The sequence below is a fragment of the Barbus barbus genome (genome assembly GCF_936440315.1).
Source record: "Barbus barbus genome assembly, chromosome: 40".
In the NCBI taxonomy this organism is placed as follows: domain Eukaryota; kingdom Metazoa; phylum Chordata; class Actinopteri; order Cypriniformes; family Cyprinidae; genus Barbus; species Barbus barbus.
The window spans coordinates 6,801,657-6,824,027 of NC_136718.1; the positions used below are offsets into that span (position 1 = coordinate 6,801,657).

The 22,371-nt window shown below is 37.4% G+C and overlaps 1 protein-coding gene across 6 annotated transcripts in view; it reads right to left on the reverse strand.

Annotated features, from left to right (window-relative positions):
* The window catches only part of LOC306859463 (protein phosphatase 1 regulatory subunit 12B-like), a 31,094-nt gene that overhangs the window by 3,185 nt on the left and 5,538 nt on the right, over positions 1-22,371 (reverse strand). The window contains exons 2-7 of one of the 6 annotated variants that reach the window (XM_079400493.1): positions 8,284-8,300; positions 8,035-8,167; positions 7,640-7,744; positions 7,218-7,268; positions 6,864-6,914; positions 4,790-4,860 (exon numbers count right to left, since the gene is read on the reverse strand). In XM_079400493.1, the coding sequence (XP_079256619.1) occupies positions 4,828-4,860; positions 6,864-6,914; positions 7,218-7,268; positions 7,640-7,744; positions 8,035-8,167; positions 8,284-8,300 (390 nt within the window). In that variant the 3' untranslated portion in view covers positions 4,790-4,827. Of the gene's footprint in view, positions 1-4,789; positions 4,864-6,863; positions 6,915-7,217; positions 7,269-7,639; positions 7,745-8,034; positions 8,171-8,283; positions 8,301-22,371 lie in introns of all 6 variants that reach the window. The other 5 variants (XM_079400491.1, XM_079400490.1, XM_079400492.1 and 2 more) reach the window with 5 other exon arrangements.

Below are 22,371 nucleotides of genomic sequence, written 5' to 3' on the forward strand. Positions count from 1 at the left end.
TTATAACCAGCGAGTTATATTTTTTAATTCATTTTTAGTTTCAACTTAAAAAAAAAAAAAAAAAATGTTTACTTGTATTGCTATCTGTGAATAATATAAACATCCAATATTCTATAATGTCATTTCTAACCAGAGTTGCATATTCAATGTTCTCTACACACATTCATATTCTTACATATTCTGTTTGTAATTTAGGCATACAATAATCTGCATTGCTATTAATGATCATTGAGTTACATATTCTATCATTATTCTATTTTTGTAAATGTATGAATTTTATTCATTTTAATTTAATAAAAAATATATATTTTTGTGTTGACTTTTTATAGCTATCTGTGTGTGATATAGGCATCCAATAGTTCATGAAGTAATTAATAACCAGTGAGCAGATGTGTTGACAGAGACTAGAATGTGATGCTACAGTGGCTGTGATTTGATTTGGACACTGCTGGAGCATAGAGACGTTTGGTCATGCATTTGGATGATCTATAAATATCTTCAACGCCACCGCCTGCAGCAGGAATGTGAGGGGTTGCCCTTCCCCAGACCCAGGAGAGAAACAGGGAGAAAGAAAAAAGGGGCAAAAAAGCCTTACCAATGCAAAACAAAGGAATGAAACAGAGAGACCTGCCTGAGAGGTGAGCAGCAGCGGGACAGAGGAGGAGGACTACAGGGTGCAGCGGAGAACAGGAAGGAGGAAGGGACAGAGAGAGACAGAGAGGAGGACTAGAGATCATCCGTCTCGGGGAGAGAGGCTGTCTGAGAGAGGCGAGCGAGGGAGCGCAGCATGGCTTTGTTCTCCAGTAGGAGGCGCGCGTTCCCCCTGCGGAGAGCCTGTAGCCGAGCCAAAGCAGGAAAGATCTGGAGATACAGAGAGGCCCGAATCATGAGAGCGCGTGTGAGAGAACATCAGAGAGGGTTTGCGAACAAAAATGAACAGCATTAGTGTGTCTGAGTTACTTAAACAAAGTCAACATGAAATTATTACACATTCCTGGTCTTATGGTGTTTCTAATTCATCATTGCACATTATTCATGAGAAAGGTGTTTTATATACATATTTTGAAGAATGTTGGTAACCAAACAGTTCAGGTTCCCATTGAAGAAAAAGAAATACAATAGAAGTAAATGGGAACTGAAACTGTTTGATTGCCATTAAAGGAATAGCTAACCAAAAATGAAAATTACCCCATGATTTACTCACCCTGAAGCCATCCTTTGGTGTACAGTATTATGATTTTTTTCTTTCAGACGAATACAGTCGGAATTACATACAAAAATGTCCTGGCTCTTCCAAGCTTTAAAATGGCAGTGAATGGTGGTTGAGATTTTGAAGCCCAAAACCGTGCATCCATCCATCATAAAAAGTTCTCCACACAGCTCCGGGGGTTAATAAAGGCAAATCGATGCATGTGTATTTCAAACTTTATAAACCGTAATCTCCAGTTTCCGCTAACTGTCATACTCGCGTTCACAAAAGAGTGGCGTCCAGCGGATGATGTAGGACGTAGGCGTAGCGTAAGCAAAAGAAAACACCAGGAATTAGAAGTACAAAATGAGGATTTGTAAAGAAAAATGTCAGAGGATTTTGATATAAGTCAAGAGGAGACTGGTTTTTCTTTTCTTTAAATAAAACTTGGTTCTAATGAGACTAGCATATTCTCGCTCTCTCGTGAACCTGTGTATGACAGTTAGCGAAAGCAAGAGATTGCGGTTTTAAAAAAATATATTTTTCTTACACAAACACATTGTTTCACTTCAGAAGCAAGGTCATTTTTTAATATAACTCTGATCGTATTCGTCTGAAAGAAGAAAGTCATATACACCTAGGATGGCTTGAGGGTGAGTAAATCATGGGGTCATTTTTATTTTTGGGTGAACTATCCCTTAAACTAACGATAATCCAGCTACTTATTTGTTAGTTGCTCATCAATGCAAGAACCTCCCATTTATATAATGCAATGATTCCTTTTATTATCCATATCTTTAATTCTGCTTGAATTAAACTCTGTTAAAGTTGAATATGCCAGAATTTCTCTGCCACCTGTAAGGGATGCATTAAATCTGACAAAGTGGTTTAATAAAAGGGTCCAGTGGTCTAAGGACAGGTTGTTCCAATCTTTTTTTAATGTACACTTGAATTTTGCATATAATAATGTAGCTATATAATAATACTACTTTTGAATGAGTCAGTCAATTTAAGTCAGTCCTCTTAAATTGTGCAGTAAATCTAACATACTGGCATCTTGCATTTACCAGTTTTGAACACTTTTACTGTGCCAAATCTTGTTTTTACAATCACTTCAACTTCCCATATGGGACAATACAGGCATCCTATTGCACCATCAGCCCATTTTGTGGTGCCGTTTCTCAATCACAATAGAGAGCATGTTAAAGTTAACAGTTAAAGTGCTTCATACTAGTGAAAATGCCTTAGTTAAATCTAAATATTAAACCATTTTTACTGAATCAATCTTTTTCATAAACACTTCATACTAGGGGTAGTTGATTAACGAAATACAAATTTGACACCAATTTTTATGGGCTCTTTTATGTACTACCACTTTAACTATTAGCCCAAACTTTATCAGGTTAATTCTGAATGGTTTACAACCCTGATAAAACTCCATATAGCCACATTTAACTGTAATATATTTCCTTGAAATTCTTGCACCACCCTCTTATTTCTCCACCTTCCAACCACCTCTCATATAGAGGCAACTTTTGGTCAATCAATCAATTACGATGAATAAAATCAAGTCTGGTCCTATATCTTTCTTAAGGACATTTGAATATGAAACAAATACTATGTTAAATGCATTAGAATGTAAATCATGTTTCACTCTTAAATGTCACATTACAAAAAAAAACTAATTTCATGTTGACTTTAAAAAGGAAATATAAGCATGCAATGACGATCAGGTGAGAAGAACAGAAATTTGTGTTGGATGAACTCACTGACACACAGCACGTGCAACTGTAGTCATTCACAAAAAGGATAAGGAGGACAGGCTTGCAAACATCTTCATGACCATTTACTTAAAATCAAGCTTTTTATTGGAGTACTTTTAAAAAGTAGTATGCACCACTATTTTCTTTCATAAAAGCCACACTGTGCAGTGAGGAGATTAATGAGCGGTGTGAGGCATCTGTGGTCAACCTCAGAAACTTCCTGAACCAGCATGTGGAGAAACTCTGAGGTTTGACACCGTTTCCAAACATGGTTTCACAGCTTATGGATTTGGGACCAGGCCATTGAGTTTCTCCAATGCATGAAAAACCAACAGAGAACTGCGAGGCATCCGGCATCTGTTCAGAGCTCTTTCATGATTCATAGTTTTGTCTCTACAAAGAGCATCTGTAGTCATATTTAAATGGTTAACTCTATGAAATGACGCACTGCTTGGCATGTCATAACGGCCAGCACAGATTACCAGTACAAGTGATGTTGTGCTTCAAGTCATGACTCAATTTGTCACAACATGTCTTCTAGATGATGCTGAGGCTCTTGTCTCTTTCTGCTGAGCCATTTCTTACTCAGTAGCCTATGCTGCATAACTTGCTATCTAACCTAAAGCAACATCCTTCAAAAACAGACATGTAAAACACTCTACATAGGCAACAAGACATGACTCACTAACAACTGATCCCAATCCGCTTGTTAAGTTATTCCTATTATTTCCAGATCCAAGAGCTCCTTCAGATCTCAAAAGCAAACAGCAAATGGTGCTAATATACATTCATGGTGTGCTATAATATACTGGAAAAAATTATAATCCCAACCATTGTCTTCACACTGAAATCATAGTTGGCCAGAAAGTGATTAATCTTTTATGAATTGTTAAAACCTTGCACAGAAACTGATACTGTGAGTTCTTAATAATGTGCTATAAATAATTTGTGCACAAAACTGCTGTTGAGATAGTATTCTCAGTTGCAATGGAGGCTTAGACGCGAAAACAGTATTTAATTCATCACGATTTATGCAGACAGACTTAACTTCCATTAGCATGTTGCTTCTAATGTCCCTCCAAACAAACTATATGTTTATTAATAAGGCATTAGAGTGTATTGAGTGCTGTTGTGATGGCATATTTTTCGGTGAACCAAAAAGTTTGAATCACCGTGATTTACTCAATAAAACCCAATAAGATTTTCCAATTGGCTTTTGGATTTTTGCAGAAAATTAGCTCTGTGACCAACATAAGCTTGTGACTCTTACCTGTTTCATTTACCATGATAATATTCATAAATGAACAAAACTTTCTTAATAATAATAATGAATTTTGAAATACAATAACCAGAATTCAAAAGCTAAACATAGGCTATTTAATCTCATTTAGCCACTTGTTAGCAACCACATTTTTAAGGTATTACTGATATATTTTGTGTCGCAGAATAAATTGTGAAAATATCTAGAGCTTGTGTGAATCACAGACCTTATTTCAGGCATGTAATCAAAAACCCATTGACTCAGAGCAGGACATCATGGGTTATTGTCTAGTAATTGCGTCATGGCATTAACACAGCATTTATAATCAACGTTACGCTTGACTCAGCCAATGCCTTCTGTGATTGTCATTTTATTATTTGGTCACAATGAGTAGTGGTTTTTCATACTGTGCTCACTGTTGTCTTCAGTAAGCCTGCTGTTGAGGAATTACAGTAAGTTATTTTGAGAGCAGAAAAAAAAGTATGGATACAATTCTGTGACTAATAGTGATCTACGTGACCCTACGTGTCTTTGTGTGTGTGAACAGGCAACCACACGTGGGGCAAAACCACTCACCATCTGCCCCCTTTCACCCAGTCCAGCTGAGGATGAACTCAGGGCTGGTAGCGAAACCTCACTGAGGGCGTCTGCTGGGGCAACAGTGACATCACTGATCAAACAAACACAAATGCTTATCATTTTCTTATGTTTATGAGCTTGATGAAGTGAGAGTCTGTTGGACCTACAAATTAGTGTTTGAAAAGCTGCATAAATATATGCTATTAAAAATACTTTAATGGTATTAATGGTTCCATCAAAATCTTTAACATTTATGGAACCGTTCCATTGAAAAAAAAGGTTATTTACAGTGGACAGAGCTTCTTTATAGGCTCTTCACACTAGTGGTTCTTAGTGATGGGATAGTTCACCCAAAAATGAAAATTTGCAGCTCATTTACGTACCCTCAGGCTGTCCAAGACGTGACTTTTTTTCTTGAGTAGAGCAGTAAAGATTTTTAGAACCATGGTCCTTAGTAATTCATAAAATGCAAGTCAATGGCTACCGTCACGCATAAGCATATCACGCAACACAAAATGAATACCCATGGCTCTTGATGATATATTAAAGGGGACATACAGATTAGCCCAATCTCACCTAATCTTGAGTGTATAGTGCTGCATCCTTCATATCTCTAAAGAGTCAGTAGCACTTTATTGTACAGTCCTGTTACTCGTGTATATACTACACTGCCCTCCAAAAGTTTGGAAACACCCCTGGCAAAGTGTGGTTTTGGATGATATCAGCATAAATCCTTATCATTTTTTGGTGCAAATACATTAAAGTAACTTGACATTATCATTGAAGACCAGCAATAAAACACAATAATAGCAATATATACATGTCAAAGTCAGACATGCCCCTTTGCCAGCTGTGATGGCTGGTTACTGGTTTAAACTTAGCCCAGGTTTTTAAAAGATTTTTGGGTCAGCACACCTTAATACTGTAATGCTTCAACAATTGATTGCCAATTCAAAGTCAATGTTTGAATAAACTGACAGCTCGGATGCCCAGATTATGCAGAGCTGTTTGTCTGAGGCTGTGGATTACATAATGTTGCAACCAATGTTCAGTTTCTTGCACAGACTGATTGCTTCGCTTCATAACATCTCAATATATCATCAGGAGCCACATGTTAATTTTGTGTTGCCTGATATGCTTTTTTTGACTGTCAAAGTGACGGTAGCCGCTAACTTATGAATCACCAAGGACCGCAGTTTCAGCTAAAATTCTTCATTATTTTTCTACTGACAAAAAAAAGTCACCTACATCTTGGATGGCCTGAGAGTAGATAAATTAACATCAAATTTGCATATGTGGGTGACCTATCCCTTAAAGAACCGTCCACTGAAAAATTATTTGAGAAACCAAAATGGTTTCTCAATTGAGATCATTGTGAAAACCCCTTATTGGAACCTTTATTTTTTGAAAGTGCATTTTATTCCCTCCATGGTATTCTGAAGCTAAAGCTGTTTGGATATTTGCAATATAAATGACAATGTCATCTGCATATCTTGGCTCTAATCTAATCAACTTTGAACTAATTTGAACCAAAACACCCCAGAGTCCATGTTACCTCAATTGCAACATGGATCAATTATCCAACTGAGCCTGGCAGACTACAGCAGCCGCAGATATCTCATCTCCCTCACATTGATTTGGCCTTTCATATATTTGACACCATGCTCTTCTTGGCCCCTCAAAATGCCAGCTATGTGCAATTACTGCTGGAATGCTGAACAAAAGCCGGGCCGTGTCTCTGTGCTGGATTCAGTCCGACCCTGGCGTAGCTGGAACTAGGTCACCATGTACTCCTGCAGCTGTGAGACGCTACAGAGCCGATAGCAGTGGCCATGACTTTGGTGTGGGCCAGTAGCAAGCATTGTGGTGTCTGAGATTGACTAACATGGGTCAAAACAGGCATGGTAGTTACACTAGCTGTTAAAATCTTGTGATCTAACCATTTTAACCGTCAGTTCAAACGAACTGCCCAAGTAAATTTTGAAGTTAGCATCTTTGAACATGCTTTCATAAGTCACCCCAACTCATAATAACACAGAAAAACCACATTTAATAGATGCCTTCCTTTTACCTTCAATTCTTCTTCCATGTCTGAAACCCTCTTCTCCAAAGCTTCTTTTTCCTACACAAGCATGGGGGGGGGGGGGATAATATTACGATTTTTTTTACATAATACATTTTTATATTTATATTTTTTATTTAAAATTTATATTTATTTTTATATATTTATCCAAGTGTAGCAATTAAATTAAATAAAATTTTTAAATGACTGAAATCAAGATAATAATAAAAAATTAAAACAGTTTGGAAACAAATTACTATGAGAACAGCATTGGAGGAAGAATATCAGTTCAAGATCTTGAAGACATTGAAGAGAAACACATCAACATTTCTCAGAAAGTGTCAATAATGATAACATATATACCCTTTTCTCTGATTCAAATACAGAGGACCTCTCTGATATTCTGTCCTGCTTCTGAAAAACATTCATGGAAAGATTAATGAGCAAAAGAGAATAAGAACACATAGAAACAAAACCGTAAAGGGATAAAATAACACTGTAAATTCATATTCAAAGCAAAATATGTACAAAAGCTGAATGTTTTAATAAGCAATTACTGCTGGACCAGTATCTAGATATATTATTGGCTTTTCACAGACTGTAATTCCTTACAGATGCTGTGAGCTACAGTAAAAGCCAGACCTTTGGGAGCCTATTTGTTTTCAGAGAGCTGGTTTGTGCTGTTATTTTTTAACACAGGTCTCTCCTCTTGGCGGATGATGGTCATACAGATGATTCAGGCCACAGAAAATCTCTCTCCTCATCTGCTGGGATTGTTTTCTCACCTGTGTGACTCTCTCAAGCTGTGAGCGGATTTTGGTCAGCTCCTGTTTGCTGTCCTTCAGTCGAGACTTCAGCTTCTCATTCTCGGTCAGTGCATCCTCATACAGCTGATAAAGTGAAACAAACAGGGGTCGAGTTCATCTGACTAATTTAGCATCTCCACTGGGAGCTGCTTTCCTGTCGCTAGTCAACAGAAGACCGCTAATGGTCTGCACTGGATAAACACATTGGCAATTAGATATCTGTACTACTGTATTTTTTATTTTACTAGATTTGTACTGTATATATATATATATATATATGCATTGTACCCTTGTCTCTGGGGATAGTATTTGAGGGAGAATATCTAATGTAATGAACACACAGTAAGTATTTTATTAATCAAAGTTATCCTGACCTTCTTATAGTCCTTGCTGGCCGAGTCGTCCTCTGTTTTGCTCAGAGAGGTGAGTCTGTTCTCTCTGCGTGTGTATGTGCTGGTCCGGGCTGACAGTCTGTCCGACGGAGACTCCACACCACTAGAGTCTGGCCTGCTTTTAACATCAATCATCAAGTGTGGATCATACCAGTTTTTATGAATTTATCTTTCAGTAAACAGAAGTATATTAATAAATAATGTTTTTAGACAAGGAATAGAGCAGCTTACCTTGACACCCGGTCTTGCTAGAAAAAAAAGAAAAAAAAAAGAAATTAGATCAAATATGCTTAAGTTGTCGTTTAACATATAAAGGTGATAACCACGTTACATTCACAAAATACAAAGTACCACTTTTTAAATACATGTACCATATGTATGATAAACCATACAAGCACATGAATATGCTACTCATAGCCGCACATTTCCAACTTGAAGGATTTATCTTTTTTTCTTGCGAATGCACCCTTGTGAAAGAAAAATACACAAAAAGAGTACTTCCAGAAATAACATACTTTAAAATTAAATATTTATTAGTGCTGTGAAACGATTAATCGCGATTAATCGCATCCATAATAAAAGTTTTTGTTTACATAATATATGTATTTGTGCTATGTTTATTTATTATGTATATGTAAATACAAACACATCCATGTATATATTTAAGAAAAATTAGCTAATTTTGAAATATTTTCAAAATATATACTGTATGTGAATGTATTTATATATACATAATAAATATACACAGTACACACACATATATTATGTAGACAAAAACTTTTATTTTGGATGCGATTAATCGCGATTAATCGTTTGACAGCAGTAAAACATATGAAGAGTTTCGTTCCAAAACCAAAGTTTGGAGTTTGATTTTTTTATTGAGTTTAATTTGTATTGAATAGTCCATTTTTAATTTTACTCAAAATGTGATATCCGCTGTGTTATTCTTTCATGTTTTCTCCCAATCTTTCCAAACTGCGACAAACGCCAGTCTTCCTTCTCTGTAGAATGTGATACATCCGCTCAAAGCGCACCATTCCACGTTTTGTAAACAATAATGGCGATGCTTAGTTTTAAACTCATAGTCATAGTTTTCCTCATCTATTTTATATTTTGTGATCAGCAAACAAACCAAAAAATTAGGGCTGCACAATAAATCGCATGTGATTGTTATGTGCATCTCGTCAGTAAATCCGGTTTTGGGATTAGTAGTAAATCTCCATCACATGCTTTCAGATGGAGTGGCATTTAATACACAGAGCCGTAGATCACTGACAAGCTACGAAATATAGCATTCATAATTGCAGATGAATCGCACTAGTCAACTAAATGAATGTTACATGGCAAAGATGAATGCACTTTTGGAAACTGAATGTAAAGGAAATGTCATTTTGGAATTTCTGTGGTCTAATGTGATGTTGTTCATGTTCTCGTTCATGATTAAATTTGCTGTAATTAATTTATAGCATTAACAAGATGACCCGTTTCATTTTGGGAGAGATGAAACAGAAAATAGTGGTTTTCATCTAGTCTTTTCTTGGTAAAGAAAACACATTTTTACTCAAATTAATCAAAATGGATTTATAGCGTTTTGGAACCAAACTCTTCATATGCATGTGTATAAACATGTAAATAATTTCAAAATATATGCTGTATGTGTGTGCATTTATATATACATAATATATCTGTGTGTACTGTGTATATTTACTATGTAAATAAAAACTTTTATTTTGGATGCGATTAATCGCGATTAATTGTTTGACAGCACTATATATAATATACACTTTTAAGATTTTTAAGTGCACATTCAATACAATTAAGCACACTTCTTATCATGGGAAGGTTTGCATCCACCTGATCACTAATTGGATGTGGACAATCATCCGATTGGGTGATTTTTCGATCTTCTCGATCAGATCATAGGGATTGCATCGTAATGTAAGCATGTTTAAATGACCTTATAGTGCAGACAGTAGAGTTTTTAAGTGTGACTGAACTTGACATAAGTGAGCTGGAACAGCAGGTCAGACTGAGTCTTCTAGACCTCTCAATCTGTCAATGGAAGTCTGCCATAAAAATGCCTGGAGGAAGAGTATGATATGTTGTTGGAAACTTGTGCATATGTGTGTCTACATAAAAATGTCTTGAAGTGTTTTTAGTACACCCACTTCCTGTCACATTTGAAATCACACCAATTCCATTTAGCAATGACAGCAAAACAGCTCATTTCAAGAGGATTTGTGCTTTTTGTTCTTTTATAATAAATTGTTGCTCATTTTTGTCCACCAGCAATTACATTCCTACATTTTCCTTGTACAAGCACATAAATCAGGTTGTTTTTATGGGAGCGTATCTTGCAGACAGTAAATCTTCGAAAAGAACATTTAATTTCCATTTTAGGTACATGTTGTACATAGTCACATATTGTAAACATCACTGTCCACCATCACTGTCTGGATGACCTTTTATCCAGAGGATGTGCATAGATGGTAAATGACTCGTGTAAAGGTCTGACAGTCCAAGCAGAAACATCCATAACAAAGATGGCAAGCTACAAGCCGTCTCGTAATTTCAAGTAGTTAAACTACAGTCAAGCTACTCGGTGGGTGCAGATTCCACACGGGTCTGGTAATATGTTCTCATTGCTTCAGATTTAAGGCCGTTCAGTCCAGAGAGAAAAAGAGAGAAGGAAAGGCAGAGAAAGAATCCCCTCTGTTCCTCTGCTAAAGACAGCACATCCTGTTTGGACACTCGTCAGCACACTCGATTAGGCATCAGATAGGAATAACAGTCCACTGTCTGAGGGGGACGTCTGAACAACGCAAAAAAAGGTCATGCAGAATCAGTCACTACAGCCGGACAAAGTTTGGCAGAGAAAAAGAAGAGTTTTTCGTGAGCTCATAAAACTAATTACAGCAAATGAGATCTGTTCAATTAAATCTTGCCATAACTACAGGTGCTTTAATCACTTTTTACACTCTCATTAGTTTAATTGGTTAACTAACAGTGTCCAAATATATGCGTGCATATTTATTTATTTTACCTGACAGTTATGCTCATTCCCTTGTGAGTGTGCTTAATTGTGTTAAATGTGACCTGTAAAATCTGTAATATTACTGAAATAAAAGGCCACTCAAGTGTACTTAAAGATAGTTCACTTTTATGATTAAGTTTTTAAGTACATTTTTACAAAAAGTGCACTTTGTAATTAAATTGTAATTTATTTGAGGTCAAATTAAAGTTTAACTTTAACGTACATTTTTAATCATTACGCTTTAATCATTTATTGTCATGCTTTAAAGCGCACTTAATCTGAGGTATTGACTAAAGCACGTGTAAAGTACTTGATTATAATTTTAACTGTGGTGTGTTATTCAATAATACATTTTAATGTAAAATATTTTAATAATATATTAATTATATATCATTATATTAAAAAAAAATATGTTTAAATAGACAGCATATGTTTTAATAAAGTATATTTAGTAAAAAAAAAAAAAAGGATATTTTTACTAAAGTATAAGACATTTATGAAATAACACAAACACACAGTATGACAATAAGTCCTACTTAAGTGAGAGGAAAAGCACTCTTAAGTCTAAATATATAAGCTATAGTATATTTTCACTGAATTGCAATTAACATGCTATTTAGTGTCTGACAATGTTACATTCAATTCACACTTAAGTATATTCTTTAGTTTACTCTTTGCTTAGGTGATCAAACTTTAAAAATGCAATATTATATACTTTATGAAGGCTATTTTATGAATACTTTAATAAGACTGAAATGCTGGCACAAGTGTAAAACAACCAAATCTGAACGATATGAAAAGTAGATAAAATAAATGATTAAGGCATAGAACTGTCCTCCCCTTATCTTCCCTGCTTGCTCTTCGTCTCGTCTTGTACTTGAGAGATTCCTTCTGCACTGCTCTGAAAAACTGAAAAATCATGGATTTGATCAACTGGTCTCGCAACGAAATTGACACCATCTTCTCGACGAGAAGCCTGGGATCGGGGAACCTGATCGGGGTCGTGTGTCTGGCGGCTCTTTCCATGGAGGACATTGACATCTACCTATTCGGAACCACGATAACGGGTTTTCTGCTGATTGGATTAGGCTTTGATTTGGGATATCGAAGAATTCAGGAGACGGAAACAGCTGTCCAAAGCCTCACAAGGCTGCCCGTCATGATTGAAAATTGATGGATTTGGAGACCAGAAAGGACTAAGAGAGTAGCCGTGAAATTGGAATGCGGCTACTCGATCCAAGACCAAACAATCGCAATCTTATCTTCTTTCGGCTCCCCTAAACCAGCTGGCTCGGCAAGGTCACTGCTGGTGTAAACAACCCCGGAAGAGCACTGCAGTGAAGATGCTCTCTTGCGTTCCTCCCCCCTTCCAGACACCTGATGTCGTTGACTCTGTCGGGGTCCTGACCAAGGCTGTTTCCGTGGCAACCTGCTGTGTCGCTATTACAATCTGCGGACTGAGGCAACTTGTTTTGAATTCCAGCGTGACGACTCACCAGGCCAACGAACACACGAACTCCACTCATATACTGATATGCATTCACCTCCCACCCTAATCCAACGCCTTCGCCGCTTCGCACCGCCACCTGACAAGCGGGTCTGTGACCGGCGCCTTAGCCTGCAGGACCGGATGGCTGCTTGCCAGAGCTGGATCAACTCTCCCCCGTTGCTAGTCATGTGTCTATGTTATGATTATGTGCTTCTGTTGCTGAGGTGTTTTTTTTCCTGTTCTCACACTGTACTCCCGCAGGAGCATAGTCTGGGGGTTATATTTTTTCTCCTCTCCCTTCCTCATGTTTATGCTGTATTATCTTCCAAAATTCCCTGTCTTCCTGTCCTGTCTACCCCCTTGTCATATTGTATGTATGTTTGTGTATGTATGGACAGGTTGATGGCTAATTTTTAGACGCGTTTGGTCTCGTACTGTATCGTGTATCTTGTCAGTGTGTGCACTTGCTTGGCCATTTGTAGTTGATAAACAGGAAAGTGGGTTCAAGCGCCAGCAGAAGGCAGTGTAATGAAGTGGTCTTTAAGAGAAGCAGTCTATCAGCGGAAGTTTAAAATCAGCTCGTAAGTGTATTTACTTGTCTCAGTGTTTAGCGCATTTGCCGTTGCTAGGAAACGCTTATTTTGTTTACTAGGATGAGAGTTGCTGAAATCGCGTTTGGTCTCGTACTGTATCGTGTATCTTGTCAGTGTGTGCACTTGCTTGGCCATTTGTAGTTGATAAACAGGAAAGTGGGTCCAGCTGAATTGAAATGATCATTTGTTGGTTTGGTATAATAAAGGTTATTATACCGCGGCAGTCGTCGTGTGAAGCCCTCTTAGTGTGAAGACCAAAGAGTGTAAAGACCATCGACTCTACCGTGCGACTCCACCGGGCAGGGACACCGGCAAGGGATAGTAGTAGCTTTTTATTAAATTTTTTCATTGATATGTTTATTATTGAAATGTTGTTGTTATATGCATGTGTTAATTTTATTTAATTTCTTTATTTTCTTAAATATGTGGGTAGATAGTATTTATAGAGTTGTAACTTTTTAGTTTTAGTTACTTTTTCTTATTTGTAAGTCGCTTTGGACAAAAGCGTCTGCTAAATGACAAAAGTAAGTAAAGTAAGTAAAGTAATTTCGCTGGTACTTGTGACTAGTGACAATAAAGGGCTACTACTACTATAGTATAGACAGAAAACATTTAATATAGGTGATCTTTTTGGTAGATTTTAGCATATGTTTTAAATCAAACTAAAAGGGCCGGTAGTTGTAGAACACATAGAATATACAAGCATATATGTGACAGTGAGAGTATTTTACTGATCGTAACTGCATCTGCTATATTCTGGCGTGATTCTGTGGGGCTTTTACATGGAAATAAACAGAGGGATGAGAGCGTGGTCCCTGGCCTCTAGAGATGGGTCCATCTGAATGTTTACACAGTATTTCAGAGACGTCTCTCCTCATGTGGTAATACAGAGTGTCCCCAGGAACCCGCTCTCTGACCACAACACAGCAGCACTGGAGGAGAAACAGAGCTTGACCTGCAGCACTGACTTATAATAACTGCTGTAACATCCGTGGCTGCTCTGTGTTTTACTGGCAATCATTATGATTTCTCAATGTGAGGCAAGATGTCTTATTCAAGTGTTTACATGTAGCCACAACAACAACAAAAAAGTTCCTGAAATGTGTGCTGGTGGTCTTGTTTAGTTCTGTGGTCACATCGTGTGGGGTAGATGAAGTCAGTATTTAGTGGATATTTGTTCTGGTGGTCTTGTTCTCATGTTGGGTCATTCTGGGATCTGAGGTTATCGTGATTTTCTTGGTTTGGCATCTATTGTTGATTCAGGAAGAACATTCCTATCAAACAACCATAAACCACCTTAACTTACAATAAGTGAAAGTAATAGTTCACCCAAAAATGCAAATTTGCTAAAAAAAAAAAAAAAAAAAAAAGTAGCCTCAGGCCATCCAAGATGTAGATGAGTTTGTTCCTTCATTTGAACAGATTTGGATAAATTTTGTATTACATCACTTGCTCACCAATGGATGCTCTGCAGTGAATGGGTGCCGTCAGAATGAGAGTCTAAACAGCTGATAAAAACATCACAATAATCCACAAATAATCCACACCACTCCAGTCCATCACTTAACATCTTGTGAAGTGAAAAGTTGTATTTATAAGAAACAAATCCATCATGAAGGCATTTTAAACTTCAAAACTTTGCTTCCAGCTAAAATATGAGTGTTTTATACATGATATTGCTTTCGCCAGAGATAAAGTCATCTCATCTGAATAAGGAGATAAATATATACAGATCAAGCACTGTTCAGGTGAAAACAGTCCAAAACAGTTAAAAATAAATATGTCATGGATTCTGATGTGAGAGGACAACAGGGGATGGACTTTTTAACTGGAGAAAGCAGATTATGGATTCATTTTTTTGAAATGCGAAAGCAATATCATGTATAAAACACTCATATTTTAGCTGCAAGCAAAGGTTTGAAGTTTAAAATGCCTTCATGATGGATTTGTTTCTTATAAATACAACTTTTTGCTTCACAAGACATTAATTGGTGGACTGGAGTGGTGTGGATTACTTGTGGGTTATTGTGATGTTTTTATCAGCTGTTTGGACTCTCATTCTGACGGCACCCATTCACTGCAGAGCATCCATTGGTGAGCAAATGATATAATGCTACATTTCTCCAAATCTGTTCCCATAAAGAAACAAACTTTTTACATCTTGGATGGCTGGAGGTTGAATAAATTTCCAGCTAATTTGCATTTTTTTGGGTGAACTATTCCCTTAACACTATACTTATCCTCCAAATCCTATCGGTTAATATGAGTGTTGATCCAAGAACAAGTTCTACTTTGGGTAAATCATGGCACAGACTTGTGCTGTTGCCGTTCGGAAGTTTTAAAGCCCTCGGGGGGCATCATTACCCATAGGCACCTGCTGGCCCTGAGCTCACTGTCTACAGAGAGAAAGAGAGGAGGAGAACTAGAGAGCACACTTTCACCACAGTAAACCATGTAAGGCAGTGCTGATGCTGCTGCACACATTCCATCCTGCTATTAAAAATAACACTGAATCAGATTAATGGGAGTAGAAGCAAGCAGAAGAGAAGAGACACTAACCCACGGTTTCATTGTGATCATCATCAAACACCCACAATTACATAATAAAGTGACAAATAATGGCAGCGTAATAACACATGTCTGTTTATCATTTGATACTGACACTAATGGAAAGCACTTACTGTCACGCCTTTCAGGTGAACAATGACTAAATTGTAAATTGTAAACTTTTATGATTACTGAAATGCTGCTACAGTACTTATATATACATACATATATACACACACACACACACACACACATGCAGTATATATTCTGAAAATATTTACATGTATATATTTATATTCATATAATTTATATTGTATATAAATGACTGACCCGATGAAAATAGGCCTACGTGAAGAAGGAACTGATCCTGGAATTTCTTTACAATTTAATAATATTTAGTCATATCAAATTTATATTAGAAATGGCTAGGAATCAGGTGCTTGGATGATTATAGCAAAAACTCCTCCCATGACGCGAATTCGCGTCCGTTGTGAAATGAATTTCACGGGTGAATGAAGCGAGTAAACTCAAAATGTTCAAGCGCCCAACTATGCGTGAATAGTGTCTGGTGTGAATGCACAGTTAGACACAGACAAACAGATGCAGATAATTAACACACGCACATTTCATCTCTCTCTCTCTCTCTCTCTCAAAATGGGCATATTTGAGACAAAATATTATGATTAGTTTGGTTCACTGAATATAATTGTCGGTCATTTAACATTTCTTTTGTAAAACAGAATTATTTTATTGTTTTCAATCAGAAACCCACAGAAGGACAAACATTTTGGAATTTGCAGAAAAGCACCTAAAGGACCCTCAGACTGTGAGAAACGAGATTCTCTGGTCTGATGAACCTCAATTCCTGCTGGTAGCTGCCTCATGCTCGGGGGCTGTTTTTCAGTGGCAGGGACTGAGGGACCCGTCAGAGTAGAAGAAAAGCTCAATGCACCAAAATATTGAAATAGCCTTGATGAAAACCCAGTCCAGAGCATTCAGAACCTCAGACTGGGCAGAAGGTTCACCTTCCAACAGGATAATGACCCCTAATCACACAGCAAGAGTGGCTTATACACAACGCTGTGAATGTCCTTAAGTGGCCCAGCCACAACTTGAGCTTGAACCCAATCAAATATTTCTGGAGAAACCTGAAAATGTGCATCTGTCCCCATCCAACCTAACAGAGCTTGAGAGGTGAAGAGATGAGGAGAAGAATGGCAGATAATTGCCAAATTCTAATGTGCAAAGCTTGTTGTATCAAACCCAAAAAAGACTTGAGGCTGTAAAGGTGCTTCAGCTAAGTACTGAGTTAAGGGTATGAAGACTTATGCAATGTACTTATTTCTTTACTATTTCTTATTTCTTTTTTTTTTATTAACTTACGAAGTTGTGACAATTCTGTTTTTGATTTGTCATTATGATGTATGGAGTGTAGATTAATGTGGAAAAAAGTAATTCAAAGCAGTTTAACATAAGGCTGCAACATAACAAAACGTGAAAAAAAAATTGAAGGCGTGTGAAGACTTTTTATAGGCACTGTATATATGTGCATGCTTTGGTTTATTCTTAGTATATTTTAAGGCCCTTTTATATTGGCTTCCTTTAGGGGGTTCAAGCCTTAATTGGGGGCCAAACCCCCCTGGAATTCACACCCTGACTAGCAGAGCTGGCAGAGCTCGTCCTTTCACTATTAAAGATCTGTGAGCAATTATGTCAATTCTCTTACAGTGGATGAATGAGGATTTGGGTAAAGCTGGATCAGTACAGCAGGACAACTGTACCTTCACTGCACATCAGAGGCATGTGAACTGTGCCGGGTCACAGCATGAACACCACAGGGCTGTTAAATTCTCCACGCGTTTAGCACATATGAGCTCTATAACTCATATACACTATGAAGTAACAGACTGAGACTGCTTCACACAGCTGTGGGCTTCACCCTGATCCCATAACGCCACAAACTGTAACATTTACAGGATCTGAGTCATGCTGAAGTATTTATACGCAACCTCTTTAATCCTCTCTTTCACCTCATCGCTTCATCCCCCCCTTCGAGAGCCAGCTAGTCCGGCTGCCAGCATGCAAAATGGAAAATGTGAGCATCACCGTACTCAAAAGGAGTATTACAACACACAAGTCCAAAAAAAGACTTTTCTGCCTTGCAGATCTTTCTCTTCGCCGCTCCCACCGCTCTTTGCGTGATAAGCCAGATATATTAAGAGAAAACAAATCAAGTCGTTTGTTTTCATTTGTTTGATTACTTTATAAGGGCTGGTTTCTTCTGATCTGCTCTGTTCGAGGAACAGTTCGTCAAAAATAGAAAAGAAAATTCTGAATCATTTACTCGTGTACTTTCAAACCCACACGAGTTTCTTTCTTTCTGTGCCGGTTGCTCTTTTCCATGTAATTACAATGAACAGAAACTTTCAAACTTCAAAAAAGGATACAAATGATTCATGATTTATTCAGAATGATTTCATGAACTGAATCACCCAATTCAGATCGGACTTATGAATTTTCATGAACTCTCATTTTGTTTATGGACTCTCATAAATGGACAGAAAAGAACAAGGGTAGATTTTCAGTGAACAATGACCATTTCAGTCAATTAATCTTATGATTTCATATTCAAATGACCATATGACTTAATACTGTGTAGGATTTACTTTGAAACAATTTACACTCAGAAAAAGAAAGCATCACATTGAATAAAATTTGAAATACTGAAGTGCAAAGACTGAAAAAGGCTTTTAAGCACTTTTATTTTTTTATTTATTCTTTTATTTATTTTAGTTTTTTTATTCACATATTTGAATGTATATATATAAATATATTACAGTGTAAGGTATAGTTCCATAAACCAATTTTATGTTACTTTTGTTGATTTTTGGTCATATTGGGAGTTTCTGGAGCACCTCCAGTCCTCGTTCACTTTAATTATAATGACAAAGTGGACAAGACTTAAAAAAAAGAAAATCACATTTTTGTTGCATGTAAGAAGTCGTCATACAGTTGTGGATTGACATGAGTGTTAGCAAGTGATGACAGACTTAACATTATTTTTATGTTAACGACCCCTTTAAAAATAGTTGTTTTCATACGCCCAGTCAGATGTGTTTGTCTGTTTGTTACCCTGTGTTCTGTTGTTTGGGATAAAAAGTCCTTCATAAACATGGATTAGAAGACCACTAAAAACAAAACACATGTGTTTATTCTTTCGCTCTCTTTAACTTTCGCTCCCAAGGAGACCTCACACGCTCTGCCTCCACTCGTCATGGAAACTTCAAGCCCACATGTGCAGCTTTGTTGATGGGAAAAAAAGCATGTTATGATTAGAGGAAACATAAAACGTCATGAGCGTTTTCTTCAGCTAATCTTGTTCTATTATGTGGCGAGCCTGCCGTTACCATCACTAAACATTAAACCTCTGTAACAGTGTGCAGACCAGTGCTGGGGAGTAACTATGTAAACGTAGCTGGTAAACTTTGCAGTAATGTGACAGTCGTTCAGCTGCTTTAAATAAGGTGTTGCTTTTCCAGTAACAAGCTTTTTTTCCTCCCAACAATAGCATGACCAAATGCTACATCGCTGTTTTCATTTCACACTGTTTGCTCACACTGGACTGAATAAGTACTTTTACAGGTAGTAGAGACTATTGTTTTGCTTATTCTAATTTGTGATAATGGGTTTGTGTGTTAGAAATTTATTTCAGTTCATTAAAAACATTAAAGGTAGCGCTGCATAATTCAGCAAAAAAAAAATCACAATATGCCTTAGTGTAATGTTGTTATCTCGTAATGTAGTTATGTTGTCCTATGTTAATCTTGTGCAAAACACACAAAATAACACTTAATTTCAAAATTTATTTTCCTTGTTGTCTGATGCAAAGCATGCTGGGTACTAGAAAACACAATCATTTTAAGTTCAGCTTACTACAACCACATTTTGAGTTTACAGAACTTGTTTCAATTAAGTCCAAGTAACTTTCATTATTATTTGAGTGAAATTAACTCATTTCATTTCATTCATTTCACTATTCGGTTTTCCAGTGCAAATTGCTAATTTTATCAGAAAAAAATCACTTTTTTCCCATGCATCACTATTAAAGGGAGTTATATGTTTGATTATAGTTTGCAATTGTTGTTGATAAATGATAAACAAGGTTCAATCTGATCATCTGCAAGCTAGATTCAATTTAGCAAATGATCACTTTTAAATATATTGTTAAATGGCAACATTTACTTTTACTTGCTATAACACTTGGTGTAAAAATACAATAAATAGTCTAGCCCATCCCATTTCAGTTCATTCTGGTTGTTTCGTCCAAAACAGTCTTCTATCTAGCATTGGAAAGTCTGATTCATTTTAGTGAATTGTTTCAGTTGTTTGTGTAAATTAATTGATTTAAATAAATATTGCTATGCAAAAATGTGTTCTGTATAAACAGCCCTAGGCTACTTGAAGTTATGAATAACTTCTAGCTTGACAAACTACAGAGATGTGGGACTAGTGATGTCATACATGAAGCAGTAGTTTTATGTTAAAATTGGACTGTCACACTAAACTGAAGGTTTGCAAAAGCATTGGACTAATGGCAATCTGTTTCTTATTCATTCAGTGCTTGCATTACCTTCCTAAAGACAGAACAGCTGCAGCACCTGCTGATTTTACAGGCATTTTTTTCACTGAAGTAAACACAGTCTCCACACGTCAACATGGCATTTATTGGTCTCGCTCACTCACAGACTTTGAATTTGTTTATGGGGTTTTAAAGTGGCAATACAACAGCCAAAAGAAAAACTGAAACAGCGAGTGTTTCAACAAATGCTGTCTGATTATGAAACAGTATATCCTGGATTGGTCCGGTGAGATTTAAAAACTGAGTCTTATGAAATGCATTATGGGAGCACTTCTCAAACCCAGCCTTTGCAAGCCACGTGGAACCGGTTATGCACTTGTAGTTACAACTCAATGACTGTGTAAAAGGGAACTCACAGTGTTTCCCTTACACACAGATACTGGTTTCTCACATCATAATCTGACAGAGAAACTGACAGGTTTTTCCTGCTGAAAAAAATGGTGAGGTTTTCAGTTTAATTTTATTCACATTAATGGTTATGTATTATCCAGAAAAGGTGTTTAAATATATTAAGGGGAAATACTGGATTATCTGGGTGCATTGTTGGCTTATATGTGAGATCAGCTCATAATAATACAGGACAAACCCTGTTCGCAAACACACACATAATGACTCAAATTGGATCAAAACCTGCCCCACAACGCCATAACTTCATGCATTTAAAAGACATTCAGAAATGGCCAATGCATGTTGACATGAAATAACCAGTGACAGCAATGTCTTTCAGAATTAGAATCAGAATGAGCTTTATTGGCCAAGTATGTTTACACATACAAGGAATTTGTTGTAGTGACAGAAGCTCCACAGTGCAAAAGAAACACAGTAACAGGACAGGACACAGATAATAAAAGAATAATATCCAAATAGTCAATGTACAAAGCAGCAAAAACACAATATATAATATAGACAACTATGTATGTACAGGTCAAGTATGTGCACATTAGAAATGAGAAAAGAAAAAGAAAATAAGTGAGTGTGGTGAATGGATAATGTTTTATAGTTGTGTGTTCCACATTTATTGTTGAGTGTTCATGAGATGGATTGCCTGAGGGAAGAAACTGTTTCTGTGTCTGGTCGTTCTGGTGCTCAGAGCTCTGTAATGTCGACCAGACGGTAACAGTTCAAAGAGAGATTGTGCTGGATGGGAGGGGTCCAGAGTGATTTTATCAATCCTTTTGCTCACTCTGGATAAGTACAGTTCTTGGAGAGTGGGAAGGGTTGTACCAATGATTCGCTCAGCAGTCCGGACTACCATCTGAAGTCTCCTGAGGTCAGATTTGGTAGCTGAGCTGAACCAGACAGTTGGCGAAGAAAGTACAACCTCTGCTGGGCCTTTCTGACAATGGAGTCTATGTGAATCTCCCACTTCAGGTCCTGAGAGATGGTGGTGCCCAGGAATCTGAATGACTCCACTGCAGTCACAGTGCTGTTCATGATGGTGAGTGGGGGAAAAGCAGGGGGGTTTCTCCTGAAGTCCACAATCATCTCCACAGTTTTGAGCGTGTTAAGCTCCAGGTTGTTAAGACTGCACCAGACCGCCAGCTCCTTAACCTCCTTCTGTAAGAAGACTTGTCACCGACCTGAATGAGGCCGATCAGTGTGGTGTCGTCTGCAAACTTCAGGAGCTTGACAGAGGGGTCTTTAGAGGTGCAGTTGTTGGTGTAGAGGGAGAAGAGCAGTGGGGAGAGTACGCAGCCCTGAGGAGCTCCAGTGCTGATGGTACGAGTGCTGGATGTGAATTTACCAAGCTTTACTAACTGGTGTCTGTCTGTCAGGAAGCTGTTGAGGTGGGGACGGAGAGCTGGGTTAGTTTATTCTGAAGGGTTTCCGTGATGATGGTGTTAAAAGCGGAGCTGAAGTCCACAAACAGGATCATCACATAAGTCCCTGTTCTGTCCAGATGCTTCAGGATGAAGTGCAGTCCCATGTTGATTGCTTCATCCACAGACCTGTTTGCTCTGTAGGCAAACTGCAGGGGGTCCAGTAGGGGACCAGTGATGTCCTTCACATAAGCCAA